Source organism: Haliotis rufescens, unplaced genomic scaffold, assembly GCF_023055435.1.
Source record: "Haliotis rufescens isolate VD_foot unplaced genomic scaffold, xgHalRufe1.0.p SCAF_12, whole genome shotgun sequence".
In the NCBI taxonomy this organism is placed as follows: Eukaryota; Metazoa; Mollusca; class Gastropoda; order Lepetellida; family Haliotidae; genus Haliotis; species Haliotis rufescens.
In genome coordinates, this window is record NW_025963802.1 from 43,584,615 (window position 1) to 43,602,358 (window position 17,744).

Genomic DNA, 17,744 nt, shown 5'->3' on the forward strand with positions numbered 1-17,744 from the left:
TTGTCCAGTTTCTATTATTTATAGGCCGCTGTCATATAGAATGCGTCGTAAACATAAAACAAACAACACGCTCATATGTGTGAATGTGTGATACATGCTGCCGTTTTGGTCACGTTCCTTACTGCCATTTTGATATCATGCTGTTTTAGTCTGACCCCAGTCGTCCAATATGGCGGCGCTCTGTGATCTCATATCTGCGGGGATTATTGGTGAGTTTTAGAGGACATTTTCAAACTGATATGTAGACATGACAAAATTATGAGTTAGTGGTTTTCCTTCATCATACGTGACGCTCTGTTTTTTTTATTCGTACTTGCAATGATGTCATTCTATTTTACTCTGGTCGTGTACACACAACCGGCACTGAATTGTATGACACGCCCCCTTTTGGTGCCAAGCTAGATATTTTATGGAAATATGGAAATCTTTGACATAATTATATAAGAAGTATGTTCACCAGTCAGGAAGAACAACAAAAGCTGACATAGTTGTTCTATAGTAATAACAGCAGTAACCTCTTATGTAACATAAATTTAATTGAGCAGTCTTGTGATCTTGGTGTTGGTCATGAAGTAGGTGTAATTCATTATGACAGAGCAAAAACTCCAGCGCATATATGGACAGGCAGCCATGTTATATCATCTAATTAATTAAAATGGTTGGAGATGGAAATAAACTTGTGCCCATTGAACTTTTTTAACAAACACCAACTAAAGGGCCAGTACGTCGACTGTTCTGAAGCATTGTTTGTAAACAATAACAGATCCCCCATCCAAGCTTACTCTGCTCTGCTTACCTTATTCTGCGAGAGAAGTTTCTGCTACTGTGAACACATTGTGGGTGTAGGCTTATCACGTGACCAGACTTTTCTCTTGTTTGTTAACAAATATGGTACACTTATTCTGAAATATGGTACACTTATTCTGAAATATGGTACACTTATTCTGAAATAAGAGACCTGTGAAGATTCCGGGGATAGAATAGGTCTTCGGCAACCCATGCTTGCCGTAAAAGGTGACTATGCTTGTCGTAAAAGGCGACTAACGGGATTGGGTGGTCAGGCTCGCTGACTTGGTTGATGCGTGTCATCGATCCCAAATGCGTGGATTGATGCTCATGATATCAGTCAATGGATTGTCTGGCCCAGACTCCATTATTTACAGACCGCTGTCATATAGCTGGAATATTGCTGAGTGCGGCGTTAAACAACAAACCAACCAACCAACCAATTGAAATAAGAACAGATGGGCCTGATGCAAGCCTTTCTGTGTGCTTTACGTATTGTTTTGCATCATTATATTGATATATTACCGCAACTATGACAGCGAGGTGTATGACGATATACCTGTAGACATCAAAGTGACTATCACTACCTCACCTTCAGGGCTCAGGTGACAGCATGTGGAGAATCAATACGCAAATGGAAATAGTTTTTCAAGTTTTAGGATATGTTGTCAATGGAAGTTACACATTTCATAAAATATGTTTTTCTAAATGTGTAGACTCGTCAAAAAGGAAACATCAACAGATGCAATATCTTGAGTGGACTGTGTAAGATGTGATGATGTGACAGAGGTTCTACGCTGGGTAGGAAAGGGATTATCTTCATACAGCTGAAGCATTTTATTGTAATCTAGGCTTTGAGAATCACCAGCTTCTAATCCAATCAAGCTGGCATTTAGTATTTAGTAACTCAGTTACTCTGCGCAGTGCTTGGGTTGTGGGTTTCAGGATTCAAAAACACCAGGAACAGTCGACGTACTGGCCGTTTAGATAGAGTCCCTTATAGCAGTAAAACCAGAGCTGTAATGGTCCTTGTTCAACAAATCGATCTTAGTGCTACGACTGTCATAAGTCTTTTTTAAAGCCTGAGAGGTATGATAATCTTAGCACTAAAATCGCCCTGATCACATGAGACCCGTGAAGATTCAGCAACCCATGCTTGCCGTAAAAGGCGACTATGCTTGTCGTAAAAGGCGACTAACAGGATCTGGTGGTCAGGCTCGCTGACTTGGTTGATGCGTGGATCAATGCTCATGATGTCAATCACTGGATTGTCTGGTCCAGACTCAATTATTTACAGACCGCCGTCATATAGCTGGAATATTACTGAGTGCGGCGTTAAACAACGAACCAACCAACCAACCAACCAACCAACCTGATCACATGAATTTTTTTTTCACATGAACAAACAGTTAAAAACATAAAGCAAATCGAAAAGATCCCCATGTTGTTTTCACCTATACAATGTTGTGATGTCATATATCACTGTCTGTAGCCATGCTGTCTAATCCTGTATTCTCCTTTGACACTACAGACTGCCATGTGGTATGTCCTAAAATTCAGAGGTAGCCAAATGACTTCCTTGCAAAATGTCTTGTGGCAACTAAATTCTATTGCTTCACATTTGAAGACACAAATATATATAACAGTTGATTGTGGAAAACATATCTACTAATAATTGTACTTGCATATGATACCTCCTAACGTCGACAATGCACAGAAATACATAAATATTAATGTCAGTAGTATTTTATTTCAGTAGACAATGCTTATTTGATAAACAAGGATATACATACATAATCTAGTAACCTAAATTGCATCTTTGTTCGAGCCACAAGTAACAAAAATCAAGCACAGTTTCCACTAATATACAATTTCAAGACTGGTGCTATGACTTGTACATATTATAATAGTTACTTGATAAAAGATCATTTCAAATGCTTTTGGCTACCTTCAATATTGGCTTGACTTCTTGATTTTATCACTGGCTACCTGAAAAAAATACTTGTAGCCATATGGCTACTTGGTAAAAATTGAAACTTTGAGGCCTGAACATGTTTTTGCAGAGAAGGACAGGAATGGGGACGTGTTGTGGACCTGGTCCTACCCGTCTGCATCCCCAGACCAGAGGGAGATGCTCCTCCACAAGTGCGGACTCAGCGCAGGGCTGCTGCAACCTCTGCGCTTCATCTTCTACCAGTGGCAACAGCGGTGGTATTACCTGCTGCACACCGACATCAGTGAGGAACCTGCCTTGCCTAAAGTAAGACAAATTCTTCACAGTATTACCTCCTTTTGATGTCATCAGAGCTAATATTATTTTATTTCTTAAGATTATTTACATTGTTGTGATAAATCTGATAAAAAAGTGCAAAAATACAAAGTCTTACTTGTTCATCTTACCAGGGCAAGGGAGCTAACTGACTATTAAAGTCCAGTTTCCACCCTTGCCGAACAAGGCTGGAATTTCGTAGCTCGATTATGGCACCACCAGTGGCCAACTGTCTAGCAGATAATCTTAAGACTACTTACGTATTCAGAGTTATTCAGATTTATTATGGTCATCATCTGGTCTGTCTGTCCATCCATCCGTATTTGAAAACCGTGAAAGATTTTTCATTAAACTTGGTACGTGTATTAACCAGGGGTGAAGTGGTGCCTTTGGTATTGGGGGACCAGGGATTTGTCATCTTCTGATGACTTTTGTTTGAGCACGTAGTTGTTTGTATTATTTCAACTGAATCAAGATGCGATTTTGTGATTTTTCAATGTTTATTATGTCTGAATTCGGGCAATCTCATTAAAGTCAGACCTTAGTTCTTGCTATCGCTAAACAAATTTCTGAGGACATCCCATTACGGGTCACGTCAGAACGACCTTTCATCCAACCAATCAGAGCGTCTCTTACCAGATCATGAAAGTGACAGTCAGAATGTGTTTTCTGATCATGCAACCACGAAATATTTAACACGGGGTATTCCGATTGACAGTTAGGGGTTTTATGATTATATCCATACAATCTATGCCATCTATAAGCCATTCCAGAATGTTCTTCTTATCAGTTTTAACATTTTTAATTGAGAATACATCGAAATATCTTTCGAAAGTAGTCGCCAGTTTGAAACCAGTGTCGTAAAGCTCAAGAAAGCTGCCTTCTGATTGGCTAATGTCGATTTCTTGTCAGTCATTTCATTGGTCGGTCAAAATTAACGAAAGGTCGTTCTGACGTGATCCGTAATGGGATGTCCTTAGATCTTTGTTTAGCGGTAGCGAAAACTAAGATCAGATTTAAATGAGATTGGAATGTGGGCAGGTAACTTTGAAGATAGGCAGGCAACACTGATGGGTCACCTGCCCAACTGACTTGTTGGGTTTTAGAATTATTTCAAACACTGCTGCCAAATGCCAATGATACATCTCTACCTGTATGTCTGGTTTCTTAAAGGTGACCAATGTTTCACTGGTGTTGGTGACGAGGGACTTCAACCCTGAGAAGTATGAGCGTTTGTGCGAGATCCTGAGCAAGCTGTACCGTGAGAAGGGCAGTCCGTCCACCATGCTGGAGGCGTACATGGGCGTGGTGACGAGAGGAGTCTGTGCCACCGATGATAATGGGAAGTTCTCAGTCAAAGACTTTGGTAACAGAAAAGCCTATGCCAAAAGCAATGTCAAAAGTGAGTTCCTGCTTTTGTATCAGTTTTGTGTGTCGCAAGCATGTCAACATTATGTGTCAAATAGGGCTGGGATGAGTCTAAAATTTACTACCCGGGAACCCGACCCCCTATTACCCAACCCTACCCAGAGAGTTTGGCACAAAATGTCCGATTTGGAATTGTTTATAAAATATGTAGATACATGTGTGGCGATATGACAAAGATGTCTTCGTTTGTTAACTGTGTTTAATCACTGTAAGTGTAGCTGTGTACAAGAGTGTGGCTGAAGCCATGTGCTTGCAGCCAGCAGCATACTCTTGAGAGTTATCTCCCCTCCTGTCTTTGGCTGAGGCCCATTTAAGGATGGGGCCCACTTAGGGTTTTGCTAATACAACATGTTTAAAACAATCTGCACATGCTTACATTGATGTTGACTGAAACTGTAGCTTTACTCAAACATAAAACAGTCAGAAAGAATGCGCATATTGTTTGAAAGATATGCGAACATTAGCAACTGGGAGGTAAACATGAATTATTCTCACTAAACAATATATCACGTGACGAACCACGGGTATTGGTAGTCCTGTAGGTACCCTGATCCTAAACAGTACCCACCCGACCCAAGTACCCGAATTACCCATCCCAGCCCTAGTGTCAAACATACTTTAGTTGCAGTTTTCAAACATTTACATATAAGCAACCTGATTCAAAATCTGAAAAATAATGACAAACTGGGATCTAAACCCAACTGAACACCTTTGGAAATTGCTGCCAAGTGGTTGGCTGGTTGGTTTGTCTTTTAACGCCGCACTCAGCAATATTCCAGCTATATGACGGCGGTCTGTAAATAATCGAGTCTGGACCAGACAATCCAGTGATTGGTGTCATGAGCATCGATCCTTGCAATTGGGATACGATGACATGCATCAAGCAAGTCAGCGAGCCTGGCCCCCCGATCCTGTATGTCACCTTTTAGGACAAGCATAGTCACCTTTTACGGCAAGTATGGGTTGCTGAAGACCTATTCTACCCCGGAACTTCACGGGTCGGCTGCCAAGTGAGACCTTCCAGTTCCAATGTCTGATCAGCAGCATGAGGCGACGCCTTGCGAATGTCATCTGTGAGAGAGGTGGATGCTCAGATACTGATTCAGGGAGCAAGGGTGGCCCAGTCATCTAAGACGCCGCGATTTGCTGTGCAGAGTTGCGAATCATAGGCATGTCAGAAACCTATGATTGTGGGTTCGAATCCTGGTTCTCCCCGATTATGTTTCTAGGTTTGTCAGCATCATACCTGTGCTCGTGGGTTTGACCAAAGTGGTAAACGTCTGAGACCTGCATCACTTCGGGCTTTCCTCCCACATTAAGCTGAAACACCCTGATATAACTGGTATACTGTAAAAAGGGCGTTAAACCCAACTCACTCACTCACTCACTCACTCACTCACTCACTCACTCACTCACTCACTCACTCACTCACTCACTCACTCACTCACTCACTCACTCACTCACTCACTCAGTCCAATTTGTGGTGGGGGCTGAGTGAGGATACCTCTTTGCACAACGCCATAAAGTCGCTACTGATTTCAAATGCCGGCTTCTTTATTTGTGTGATGGTAGTGCCAGGTGTTGTTTGTCAGTTTATTTCTCTTGCGTCCTGTTTTCAACAATGTATCATACCAGTCATTATTATGCCTCAAAGTGAGATTGACCAATCAGAGAGCAGAACTACTCTGCCACATGAGGCCGTATACCGTCAGTAAAAATCCAAGATGGTTGATACTGACCTAATATGAGGCTGTATACTGTCAGTAACAGCCATTTTGGACTTTCCAACACCCACCTCACATATTTCACATGGGAATTCTGGTACTGAAATTCGATATTTGACACTGTTTTGTGTTTTACTATCATTAATTGTGATGTCAAAGGTCATTAATCTGTTTTTTAGATCACGTTCGTGACTTTATTGATAAAGATTACAGTTAAAATTTTCAACAAGGTTTGGCCTCCTAGGTTTGACTAGTAGTCTCCCTTTGACCCTTAACGTCAATGTACGGTTGTAAGTGTCAAGTTTTCATTTTGACATGACATGCGATATGGATACCAGAAAGTGTAAACTATTCGGCATAATAAATTTGTTATGGTGTCTTTAGTTGCCGTATACGGTGTCATATTAGGTTAGCAGAAAAATATCGGCCTCAGCTCACGCCTCTCCCAATATTTTTCTGCTCACCTAATATGACGGCATATACTGCAACTAAAAACACCATAACTAATATTATGTAGTGCAGCACATATCTGAAAAAGAGGATGGTAGTTGATTAATGATCATGTTTATAATTTAAGTTGCAGATTTGTTTGGCCGTATATGTGTCGGACATATTTATCATTGTTCTGTCATTGTGTATTGCAGATGTTGTCCAGACGTTGGGCCTGGAGACGATACTGTTGTACACAGCTCTCATGTTAAAGAAACGAATAGCCATCTACTTTCCTCCACATTCCCTGGCTGATCTACAGGTGTTCACAAGGTACCTCCTTCTCACATACACCCACATATTCAGGCCGACCTACTGGTGTTCACAAGGTACCTCCTTCTCACATACACCCACATATTCTGGCCGACCTACTGGTGTTCACAAGGTACCTCCTTCTCACATACACCCACATATTCTGGCAGACCTACAGGTGTTCACAAGGTACCTCCTTCTCACATCCACCAACATATTCTGGCCGACCTACTGGTGTTCACAAGGTACCTCCTTCTCACATACACCCACATATTCTGGCAGACCTACAGGTGTTCACAAGGTACCTCCTTCTCACATACACCCACCCACATATTCTGGCAGACCTACAGGTGTTCACAAGGTACCTCCTTCTCACATACACCCACCCACATATTCTGGCCGACCTACAGGTGTTCACAAGGTACCTCCTTCTCACATACACCCACATATTCTGGCAGACCTACTGGTGTTCACAAGGTACCTCCTTCTCACATACACCCACATATTCTGGCAGACCTACAGGTGTTCACAAGGTACCTCCTTCTCACATACACCCACCCACATATTCTGGCAGACCTACAGGTGTTCACAATGTACCTCCTTCTCACATACACCCACATATTCAGGCAGACCTACTGGTGTTCACAAGGTACCTTCTTCTCACATCCACCAACATATTCAGGCAGACCTACTGGTGTTTACAAGCTACCTCCTTCTCACATACACCCACATATTCTGGCAGACCTACTAGTGTTCACAAGGTACCTCCGTCTCACATACACCCACATATTCAGGCAGACCTACAGGTGTTCACAAGGTACCTCCTTCTCACATACACCAACATATTCTGGCAGACCTACTGGTGTTCACAAGGTATACCTCCTTCTCACATCCACCCACATATTCTGGCAGACCTACAGGTGTTCACAAGGTACCTCCTTCTCACATACACCCACATATTCTGGCAGACCTACTAGTGTTCACAAGGTACCTCCGTCTCACATACACCCACATATTCAGGCAGACCTACTGGTGTTCACAAGGTACCTCCTTCTCACATACACCCACATATTCTGGCAGACCTACTGGTGTTCACAAGGTATACCTCCTTCTCACATCCACCCACATATTCTACCAGACCTACTGGTATTCACAAGGTATACCTCCTTCTCACATCCACCCACATATTCAGGCAGACCTACTGGTGTTCACAAGGTACCTCCTTACATCCACCAACATATTCTGGCAGACCTACTGGTGTTCACAATGTACCTCCTTCTCACATACACCCACATATTCTGGCAGACCTACTGGTGTTCACAAGGTACCTCCTTCTCACATCCACCAACATATTCTGGCAGACCTACTGGTGTTCACAAGGTACCTCCTTCTCACATCCACCCACATATTCTGGCCAACCTACTGGTGTTCACAAGGTACCTCCTTCTCACATCCACCAACATATTCTGGCAGACCTACTGGTGTTCACAATGTACCTCCTTCTCACATCCACCCACCCACATATTCTGGCAGACCTACAGGTGTTCACAAGGTACCTCCTTACATCCACCAACATATTCTGGCAGACCTACTGGTGTTCACAAGGTACCTCCTTCTCACATACACCCACATATTCTGGCAGACCTACTGGTGTTCACAAGGTACCTCCTTCTCACATCCACCAACATATTCTGGCAGACCTACTGGTGTTCACAAGGTACCTCCTTCTCACATCCACCCACATATTCTGGCCGACCTACTGGTGTTCACAAGGTACCTCCTTCTCACATCCACCCACATATTCTGGCAGACCTACTGGTGTTCACAAGGTACCTCCTTCTCACATCCACCCACATATTCTGGCAGACCTACTGGTGTTCACAATGTACCTCCTTCTCACATACACCCACCCACATATTCTGGCAGACCTACTGGTGTTCACAATGTACCGCCTTCTCACATCCACCAACATATTCTGGCAGACCTACTGGTGTTCACAAGGTACCTCCTTCTCACATACACCCACATATTCTGGCAGACCTACTGGTGTTCACAAGGTACCTCCTTCTCACATCCACCAACATATTCAGGCAGACCTACTGGTGTTCACAAGGTACCTCCTTCTCACATCCACCCACATATTCTGGCAGACCTACTGGTGTTCACAATGTACCTCCTTCTCACATACACCCTCATATTCTGGCCGACCTACAGGTGTTCACAAGGTACCTCCTTCTCACATACACCCACCCACATATTCTGGCAGACCTACTGGTGTTCACAAGGTACCGCCTTCTCACATCCACCAACATATTCTGGCAGACCTACTGGTGTTCACAAGGTACCGCCTTCTCACATACACCCACATATTCTGGCAGACCTACTGGTGTTCACAATGTACCTCCTTCTCACATACACCCACATATTCAGGCAGACCTACTGGTGTTCACAAGGTACCTCCTTCTCACATCCACCAACATATTCTGGCAGACCTACTGGTGTTCACAAGGTACCTCCTTCTCACATCCACCCACATATTCTGGCAGACCTACTGGTGTTCACAATGTACCTCCTTCTCACATACACCCTCATATTCTGGCAGACCTACTGGTGTTCACAATGTACCTCCTTCTCACATACACCCACATATTCTGGCAGACCTACTGGTGTTCACAATGTACCTCCTTCTCACATACACCCACATATTCTGGCAGACCTACAGGTGTTCACAAGGTACCTCCTTCTCACATCCACCAACATATTCTGGCAGACCTACAGGTGTTCACAAGGTACCTCCTTCTCACATCCACCCACATATTCTGGCAGACCTACTGGTGTTCACAATGTACCTCCTTCTCACATACACCCTCATATTCTGGCAGACCTACCGGTGTTCACAAGGTACCTCCTTCTCACATACACCCTCATATTCTGGCAGACCTACCGGTGTTCACAATGTACCTCCTTCTCACATACATCCACATATTCTGGCAGACCTACCGGTGTTCACAAGGTACCTCCTTCTCACATATATCTATGTAGAGCAAAACCATCTCAGAAGTAGACATATAAACAACTCTATGTGTTACTGTAAAAATACTAACCATCGTGCTCTGTATTTATTCCAACTAATAACTCACTCACTTACTCACTCGCTCGCCCGAACATTCTAGAATGGCTATTAAATGGTCCAGATTGTATGGATTCAGTCGTTAAGCCCGTAACTATCGTTCGGAATACCCCAAGTTAAAGTTTTCGAGGTCACATTCCGACCGTCACTTTCATGATCTGATAGGCGACACTCTGATTGGTTGGATGATAGGTAGTTCTGACGTGACCAATAATGGGATGTCCTCAGACATTTGTTTAGCGGTAGCGAGAACCAAGATATGATTTGAATGAGATTGACATGTTGATATAACTGCAGGGCTGTCACTGTACACAAGTGGTGTATGTCCTTGTTGTTGCAGATCCCTGCCTGCCTTGGTTTGGCATCGACAGAACTGGAGCATCGTATATCCCTACGTCTCACTCACCAGCAGCGAGCTGGAGGGGCTGAAATCTGTCAGCCATTATGTGGCAGGATTCACTGAGGCTGAAGTAGAGGGGAGGTAGGTTGGTGTGAGATGTGTAGACTGATGGATACAGTTGTGGCACAGTTCACTGACGCTGAAGTAGAGGGGAGGTAGGTTGGTGTGAGATGTGTAGACTGATAGAGACAGTTGTGGCAGAGTTCACTGAGGCTGAAGTAGAGGGGAGGTAGGTTGGTGTGATACACATGGACTGATGGATACAGTTGTGGCACAGTTCACTGAGGCTGAAGTAGAGGGGAGGTAGGCTGGTGTGAGATGTGTAGACTGATGGAGACAGTTGTGGCAGAGTTCACTGAGGCTGAAGTAGAGGGGAGGTAGGTTGGTGTGATACACATGGACTGATGGATACAGTTCTGGCACAGTTCACTGAGGCTGAAGTAGAGGGGAGGTAGGTTGGTGTGAGATGTGTAGACTGATGGAGACAGTTGTGGCAGGATTCACTGACGCTGAAATAGAGGGGAGGTAGGTTGGTGTGAGATGTGTAGACAGATGGAGACAGTTGTGGCAGGATTCACTGAGGCTGATGTAGAGGGGAGGTAGGTTGGTGTGATACACATGGACTGATGGAGACAGTTGTGGCAGAGTTCACTGAGGCTGACGTAGAGGGGAGGTAGGTTGGTGTGAGATGTGTAGACTGATGGAGACAGTTGTGGCAGAGTTCACTGAGGCTGAAGTAGAGGGGAGGTAGGTTGGTGTGAGATGTGTAGACTGATGGAGACAGTTGTGGCAGGATTCACTGAGGCTGAAGTAGAGGGGAGGTAGGTTGGTGTGAGATGTGTAGACTGATAGAGACAGTTGTGGCAGGATTCACTGAGGCTGAAGTAGAGGGGAGGTAGGTTGGTGTGAGATGTGTAGACTGATAGAGACAGTTGTGGCAGGATTCGCTGAGGCTGAAGTAGAGGGGAGGTAAGTTGGTGTGAGATGTGTAGACTGATAGAGACAGTTGTGGCAGGATTCACTGAGGCTGAAGTAGAGGGGAGGTAGGTTGGTGTGAGATGTGTAGACTGATGGAGACAGTTGTGGCAGAGTTCACTGAGGCTGAAGTAGAGGGGAGGTAGGTTGGTGTGATACATATGGACTGATGGAGACAGTTGTGGCAGAGTTCACTGAGGCGGAAGTAGAGGGGAGGTAGGCTGGTGTGAGATGTGTAGACTGATAGAGACAGTTGTGGCAGAGTTCACTGAGGCGGAAGTAGAGGGGAGGTAGGTTGGTGTGAGATGTGTAGACTGATGGAGACAGTTGTGGCAGGATTCACTGAGGCTGAAGTAGAGGGGAGGTAGGTTGGTGTGATACATATGGACTGATGGAGACAGTTGTGGCAGAGTTCACTGAGGCTGAAGTAGAGGGGAGGTAGGTTGGTGTGATACACATGGACTGATGGAGACAGTTGTGGCAGAGTTCACTGAGGCTGAAGTAGAGGGGAGGTAGGTTGGTGTGATACACATGGACTGATGGAGACAGTTGTGGCAGAGTTCACTGAGGCTGAAGTAGAGGGGAGGTAGGTTGGTGTGATACACATGGACTGATGGAGACAGTTGTGGCAGAGTTCACTGAGGCTGAAGTAGAGGGGAGGTAGGTTGGTGTGATACACATGGACTGATGGAGACAGTTGTGGCAGAGTTCACTGAGGCTGACGTAGAGGGGAGGTAGGTTGGTGTGATACACATGGACTGATGGGTGAGGTGAAATGAGGTCCAAGATTATTGCGTCCAAGATTATTGCACTTATAAAGCAACGTGCATCTGTGCGTGCGTGCGTGCGTGTCCGGACTGATGCCGATTTTATAGTGCTATCCAACTGAGATATCATGACGCAGTTTAACATGAATACCCCACTCAGACACAGTATACGGACTCCGAGCCGACCAGTCCTTGTTTTAACCCCTTATTGCAGAGCGCCAGCCAGGGTAACAACAACTACCATCTTTTAACGTCTTTTGGTATGACGCGTCGGGAATCGAACCCCGGATCTTTCCCTCTCCTGCGGACACTTAACCACTAAACCACGGAGGCGGTCCATGGACAGATGGAGACAGTTGTAGACGCAGACAAAAGACGCTTCTGTGTAACCATGGTTTCCCTACTAACCTGAACACATCTCCTTTCAGACCAGATCTATATGATGTGTTTGTGAACGGCCCTTCTGGACAGATAACTGTAGCGTCTCATGCTAAAGGTAAGAATGTTATCTCTCTCAGCATATATAGGACTGTATGCTGTGACTCCACATATTACAGATATATGTACCAGTTCTGCTGTCAAATGCTTCAAGACTTCATTCATCCTAACTGTTAATTCTGACCTAGGCTGGGCCCACCTGCACATAGCAATCTCAGCGCAATGACTATCTTAAATCTATGTTAGAGTATGGGAGTTACGATCATCGTAGGGCTAAGATTGCTTTGTGCAAGTGGGCCCAGCTCATTAAGTTTGAAAATATTCATATTGGGACTTTTTCTGACAGTATTCGTTGACATTGAAGTTCAAGGTATTAAGTGTGAACTGGTAGTCCAAATGGTTTGAGTACATTATATCTTGAATGTTCATGATTTGAATTGATGGAATAATAATATCCATGATCACTAGATAGAGGTCGCAGTTGCATTTACAGTGACCTCTGGATCAAACCGAAGTTCAAATCTGAAAAAAATAATTTATTAGTCAGTGAAGACAAACTATTAAATCAACAAGTCATTTGTCATGGATGTGTCAAAGGTCAAGATCACTTTAAGTTTACTGAAGGTCATTCAGTCACATAGTTTAACTCTGAAAGTATTGGCCATATGGTATTGAGACTTCATATTTCTAACACATTACATAACTAAGGCTAGAGTGTGTGACTGAGTTTGGTTATACGCTGCTTTTAGCAATATTCCAGCAATATCACGGCGGGGGACACCAGAAATGGGCTTCACACATTGTACCTATGTCGGGATTCGAACCCGGGTCCTCAGTGACAAGCAAATGCTTTGACCACTAGGCTACCACTAGGCTTCCCGACCGTTCCAACTCAGGCTACAAGTGGTCTTGCATGTGACAGGTGAATATTATTAGGAAATGAGCATCCCAAATAAAACCTTGTTGCCTTGGGGAACTTGACGAACAGGATGTACGTGAACACGATAGTTTTATGAAGCACTTGCTCACACTGCATTGACATAGTTGAAGCAAAGTCAAGAAGCAACACCTCCCGCTGTTAGAGTGAGTAAGTGAGTGAGTATGGTTTTACGCCACTTTTAGCAATATTCCAGCAATATCATGGCGGGGGACACCAGAAATGGGCTTCACACACTGTACCCATGTCGGGAATCGAACCCGGGTCTTCGGCGTGATGAGCGAACGCTTTAACCACTAGGCTACCGGCTGCCCCCAGCTGTTAGAATCCCCAGGACGTTGCTGATCAGTTTGTTGTGGCTTAACAGATGCTCTGGCGATGGGGAAACTCCACAAGGACATAGCACTACTGATGGTTCAAAAAGCCGAATCAGCTGACACCACGGATGAGGACATGATAAAGGTTTGTTTGTTTGTTTGTTTGTTTGTTTGTTTGTGTATTGCCGCACTCAGCAATATTCCAGCCATATAACGGCAGTCTATAAATTATCGAGTCTGGACCAGACAATCCAGTGATTGATGTCATAAGCATCGATCCACGCGGTTGGGATACGATCATGCATCAATCAAGTCAGTGAGCCTGACCACCCAATCCTGTTAGTCGCTTCTTACGACAAGCACAGTTGCCTCTTCAGGCAAGCGTGGGTTGCTGAAGACCTATCTTACCTGGATATTCATGGGGGGATAAAGGTGAGGCACCAGAAACAAGAGTATGCCTGTGATACTTTTGTTTATGTATAGCAGAAGTGTATTCATTCCTCTGTTTGGGGGCACGGGTGGCCCAGTCGTCTAAGGCGCCGCGATTTGCTGTGCAGAGTTGCCTCTCTTGGGCACGACAGAAACCTATGATTGTGGGTTTGAATCCCGGTTCACCCCGATTATGTTTATAGGTTTGTCAGCACCATACCCGTGCTCGTGGGTTTCGCCAAAGTGGTAAACGTCGGAGACCAGCATCAATTCGGGCTTTCCTCCTACATTAAGCTGACACGCCGTGATATGACTGAAATACTGTTAAAAGCGGCGTTAAACCACTCTCACTCACTCACTCACTCACTCACTCATTCCTCTGTTGACAATTTACCCAGTGAGAAATACCTCCTCAAATGCTGAAACAAATATGACGCAGATTAGCAGCAATCAAAATGATTTGCAGGAGTTGGCTGGGAAAACCAAGGAGTTGTTGAGCAACCTCCGGTCTCTAGCCTCTGACGAGGGAGACGGGCGACTGACACTGACTTTGGACAACCTGAAACAACGAAAGATGCCACCAGCTACTGAGAACTTCCTGTTCAGCCTGGCAGCGTGTGAAGGACTCGTCAAGTTCTGACCAGGAGGTCTGGTCACTGCTTCCCAATATACCTCAGTGTAGATATACATCCATGTGGACAATTCATCATTGAACACAAACCAGGACTGACTCGCCACCCAACCCCTGTTGTACATAAATGTAACTGTGACCCGATGTTCATGTGTGTCAACTACTTGATACTGCAACAGTTAAATTGTTGATGCAATGTCTTGTGACCTCCAAACTGGATTACTGCAATGCATTGTATGCTAATCTTCCCATGAAAGCCATATCAAAGCTACAATGCATTCAGAACTCTGCGGTTCTAAAGTTCCAAGATCCAATCACATCAGTCCTGTCCTCAAAGCACTACACTGGCTTCCAGTCTCCTTTCGTATACACTATAAGATATGTATCATCACTCACGACTGCCTCAACAATAGCGCCTATCCAGTCTATCTCAAAGATCTTATATCTCTGTACACTCCAGAGCGTGCTCTCCGATCCTCTGGTAGAACTCTACTGTATCAGCCTCTGTCTACTTCTGCTATGTCTGACCGTGCCTTCTCCTTTTGCAGTCCACAGTTATGGAACGCTTTGCCTTTGAATCTGAGAAACTCTGCTTCTAAGGAAACATTTAAGTCTCTCCTCAAAACCCACTTCTTCACCCCCAGCTTTTCAATAGATCTCCTTATTGTTGGCATATGTACATAGATATTACTTTTTAACCTTGTCACAGCGCCAGTGAGCAACTGTCGATGGATATTAGGCGCTTTACAAATCAATTATTATTATTATTATAATGTAAATATGTCCAACCTTTGTCTCTTAGTCTAACCAGATGTCATCTTCCTGAGGCAAGGGAGTTAACTGACTATAACAGTCCAGTTTCCATCCTTGCCGAACTAGGCTGGAATTATGGAGGCTAGACTAACGAGTCTATGCATAGTTCAATCAAAATCGTATAATGAAGTCGACATCCAATTCGTAAACAGCCATGCAGGTTTTGGTCGATTGCAGGATTTGCAAAGCATGTGTACCTCCCAGAATCAAGCCCAGAAATTCCAGCAATGGCAACTGGACTTTTACAGTCAGCTAACTCCCTTGCCTCAGGAAGGTGACCGGATGTTTAATCTTAGCGTCTAATGTAAATGTTTATGAAGGAAGGTGAGTGTGTGGGCGTGTGCGCGTGTGTCTGTCTGTCTGTCTGTCAAGTGTAATTATGGACAGCAATCCAGGTGTTGCCTGGAACCAATTCCACCCTGGAATTCCCACGGTTACCGTTCATTGGTGAAGCCACCAGAACAATGTTAAAAGTCATGAAAACCTTTTGACTGATCTTAGTGCTTGAAGTGTCTTCAAAGAAGATGTAGGATCATTCGAGAAAAGGTCAGTTGTCTGAAGGAAATGCTTCAATATGAAAACCTTTGTCAACTGAGAATATTGTTCTATGCAGGAATGTATACAAGCTGTGCAATCTCATTAAAATCAGACCTTAGTTCTTGCTATCGCTAAACAAAGATCTGAGGACATCCCATTAAGGGTCATGTCAGAACGACCTTTCATCCGACCAATCAGAGCGTCGCTTACCAGATCATGAAAGTGACAGTCGGAATGTGTTTTCTAATCATGCAACTGCGAAATATTTAACACGGAGTATTCCGAACGACAGTTACGGGTTTTATGATTATATCCATACAATCTAGGCCATCTATAAGCCATTCCAGAATATTCTTTTTATCAGTTTTAATTTTTTTTAAATCGAGAATATGTCAAAATATGTTTCGAAACGTAGTCACCAGTTTGAAACTTGTGTCGTAAAGCCCGAGAAAGCTGCCTTCTGATTGGCTAATGTCGATTTCTTGTCAGTCATTTCATTGGTCGGTCAAAATTCGCGAAAGGTCGTTCTGACGTGACGAGTAATGGGATGTCCTCAGATCTTTGTTTAGCGGTAGCGAAAACTAAGATCTGATTTTAATGAGATTGACAAGCTGTGAAGATTGGTATTCCTACTGGATATGGTTGTTGCATTACTGAAAACATTGAACACTAATAAACATGTACATTTCATTGGCTTTGACTGAATTTATGCACATCATCATCTCAGATGAAGTAATATATAGACCATGTCTTGACAGTGTTGTGTGGGATTTAAACACCATGTTAGGCAGGGGTAACTGGTCACCCACCTTGACGTCTGCTGCATGTGTTGTCTGTGAGGCAGGGGCAACAGTGGTGACATGCATGCACTTGTGTGTGTGTCTGCTTGTAACAGTCCGGTCTTACGCTGGTTTTATAATGGTAGCTCACTGAGACACCATGGCACAGTTTAACAAGGATATCCCACCTAGACACAGTATACTGACTCCCAAGCCCGTTAGTATCCGTTCTCTCCACAAAATGCCTAGTGCCAGGCAGGGTAACAACAAATACCATCTTTTAATGTCTTTGGATATGATGCAGTGCCGTAAAAGACTAAAAGGTGACTATGCTCATCTTCCCGAGGCAAGTGAGTTAACTGACTAGAAAAGTCCAGTTTCCACCCTTGCCGAACTAGGCTGGGATTATGGAGTTACATTTTGGCTGGAGTAACGAGTCTATGCATAGCCCAATCAAAATCGCGCACCGAAATCGAAATCCAGTTTGTAAACTGTCATGCAGAGTTCTGTCAATTGCAGGATTTGCAAAGCATGTGCACCGCCAACTCGTTGTCAACAGATATTTTCAAATCTTTTCATGTTTTTAATCAAGGTGCTCACATGATTTGATGTACTTTGCGATGTAAGAACCGTTTTATCACAA

At 44.1% G+C, this 17,744-nt stretch overlaps 1 protein-coding gene across 2 annotated transcripts; it reads left to right on the forward strand.

The window, feature by feature from the left end:
• Positions 1-155: 155 nt before the first annotated feature.
• Positions 156-16,539, forward strand: LOC124117321 (DENN domain-containing protein 10-like). 2 transcript variants are annotated; one of them, XM_048393713.1, is made up of 8 exons: positions 156-209; positions 2,850-3,046; positions 4,229-4,457; positions 6,852-6,969; positions 10,419-10,559; positions 12,649-12,716; positions 13,963-14,057; positions 14,808-16,539. In XM_048393713.1, exons 1-8 carry the CDS (start codon positions 170-172, stop codon positions 14,979-14,981), a joined length of 1,062 nt encoding a protein of 353 aa, XP_048249670.1. In that variant the 5' UTR covers positions 156-169; the 3' UTR covers positions 14,982-16,539. The 2 variants fall into 2 exon arrangements, with proteins under 2 accessions (XP_048249670.1, XP_048249672.1); XM_048393715.1 differs by lacking the exon at positions 156-209 and adding an exon at positions 1,514-1,587.
• The last annotated feature ends 1,205 nt before the right edge of the window (positions 16,540-17,744 follow it).

Coding starts and splice junctions, on each gene's coding strand:
- LOC124117321 (XM_048393713.1), top strand. CDS start 170: ATGGCGGCGCTCTGTGATCTCATATCTGCGGGGATTATTG. Junction 3,047..4,228: donor AGGAACCTGCCTTGCCTAAA/GTAAGACAAATT, acceptor GGTTTCTTAAAG/GTGACCAATGTTTCACTGGT. Junction 12,717..13,962: donor TGTAGCGTCTCATGCTAAAG/GTAAGAATGTTA, acceptor GTGGCTTAACAG/ATGCTCTGGCGATGGGGAAA.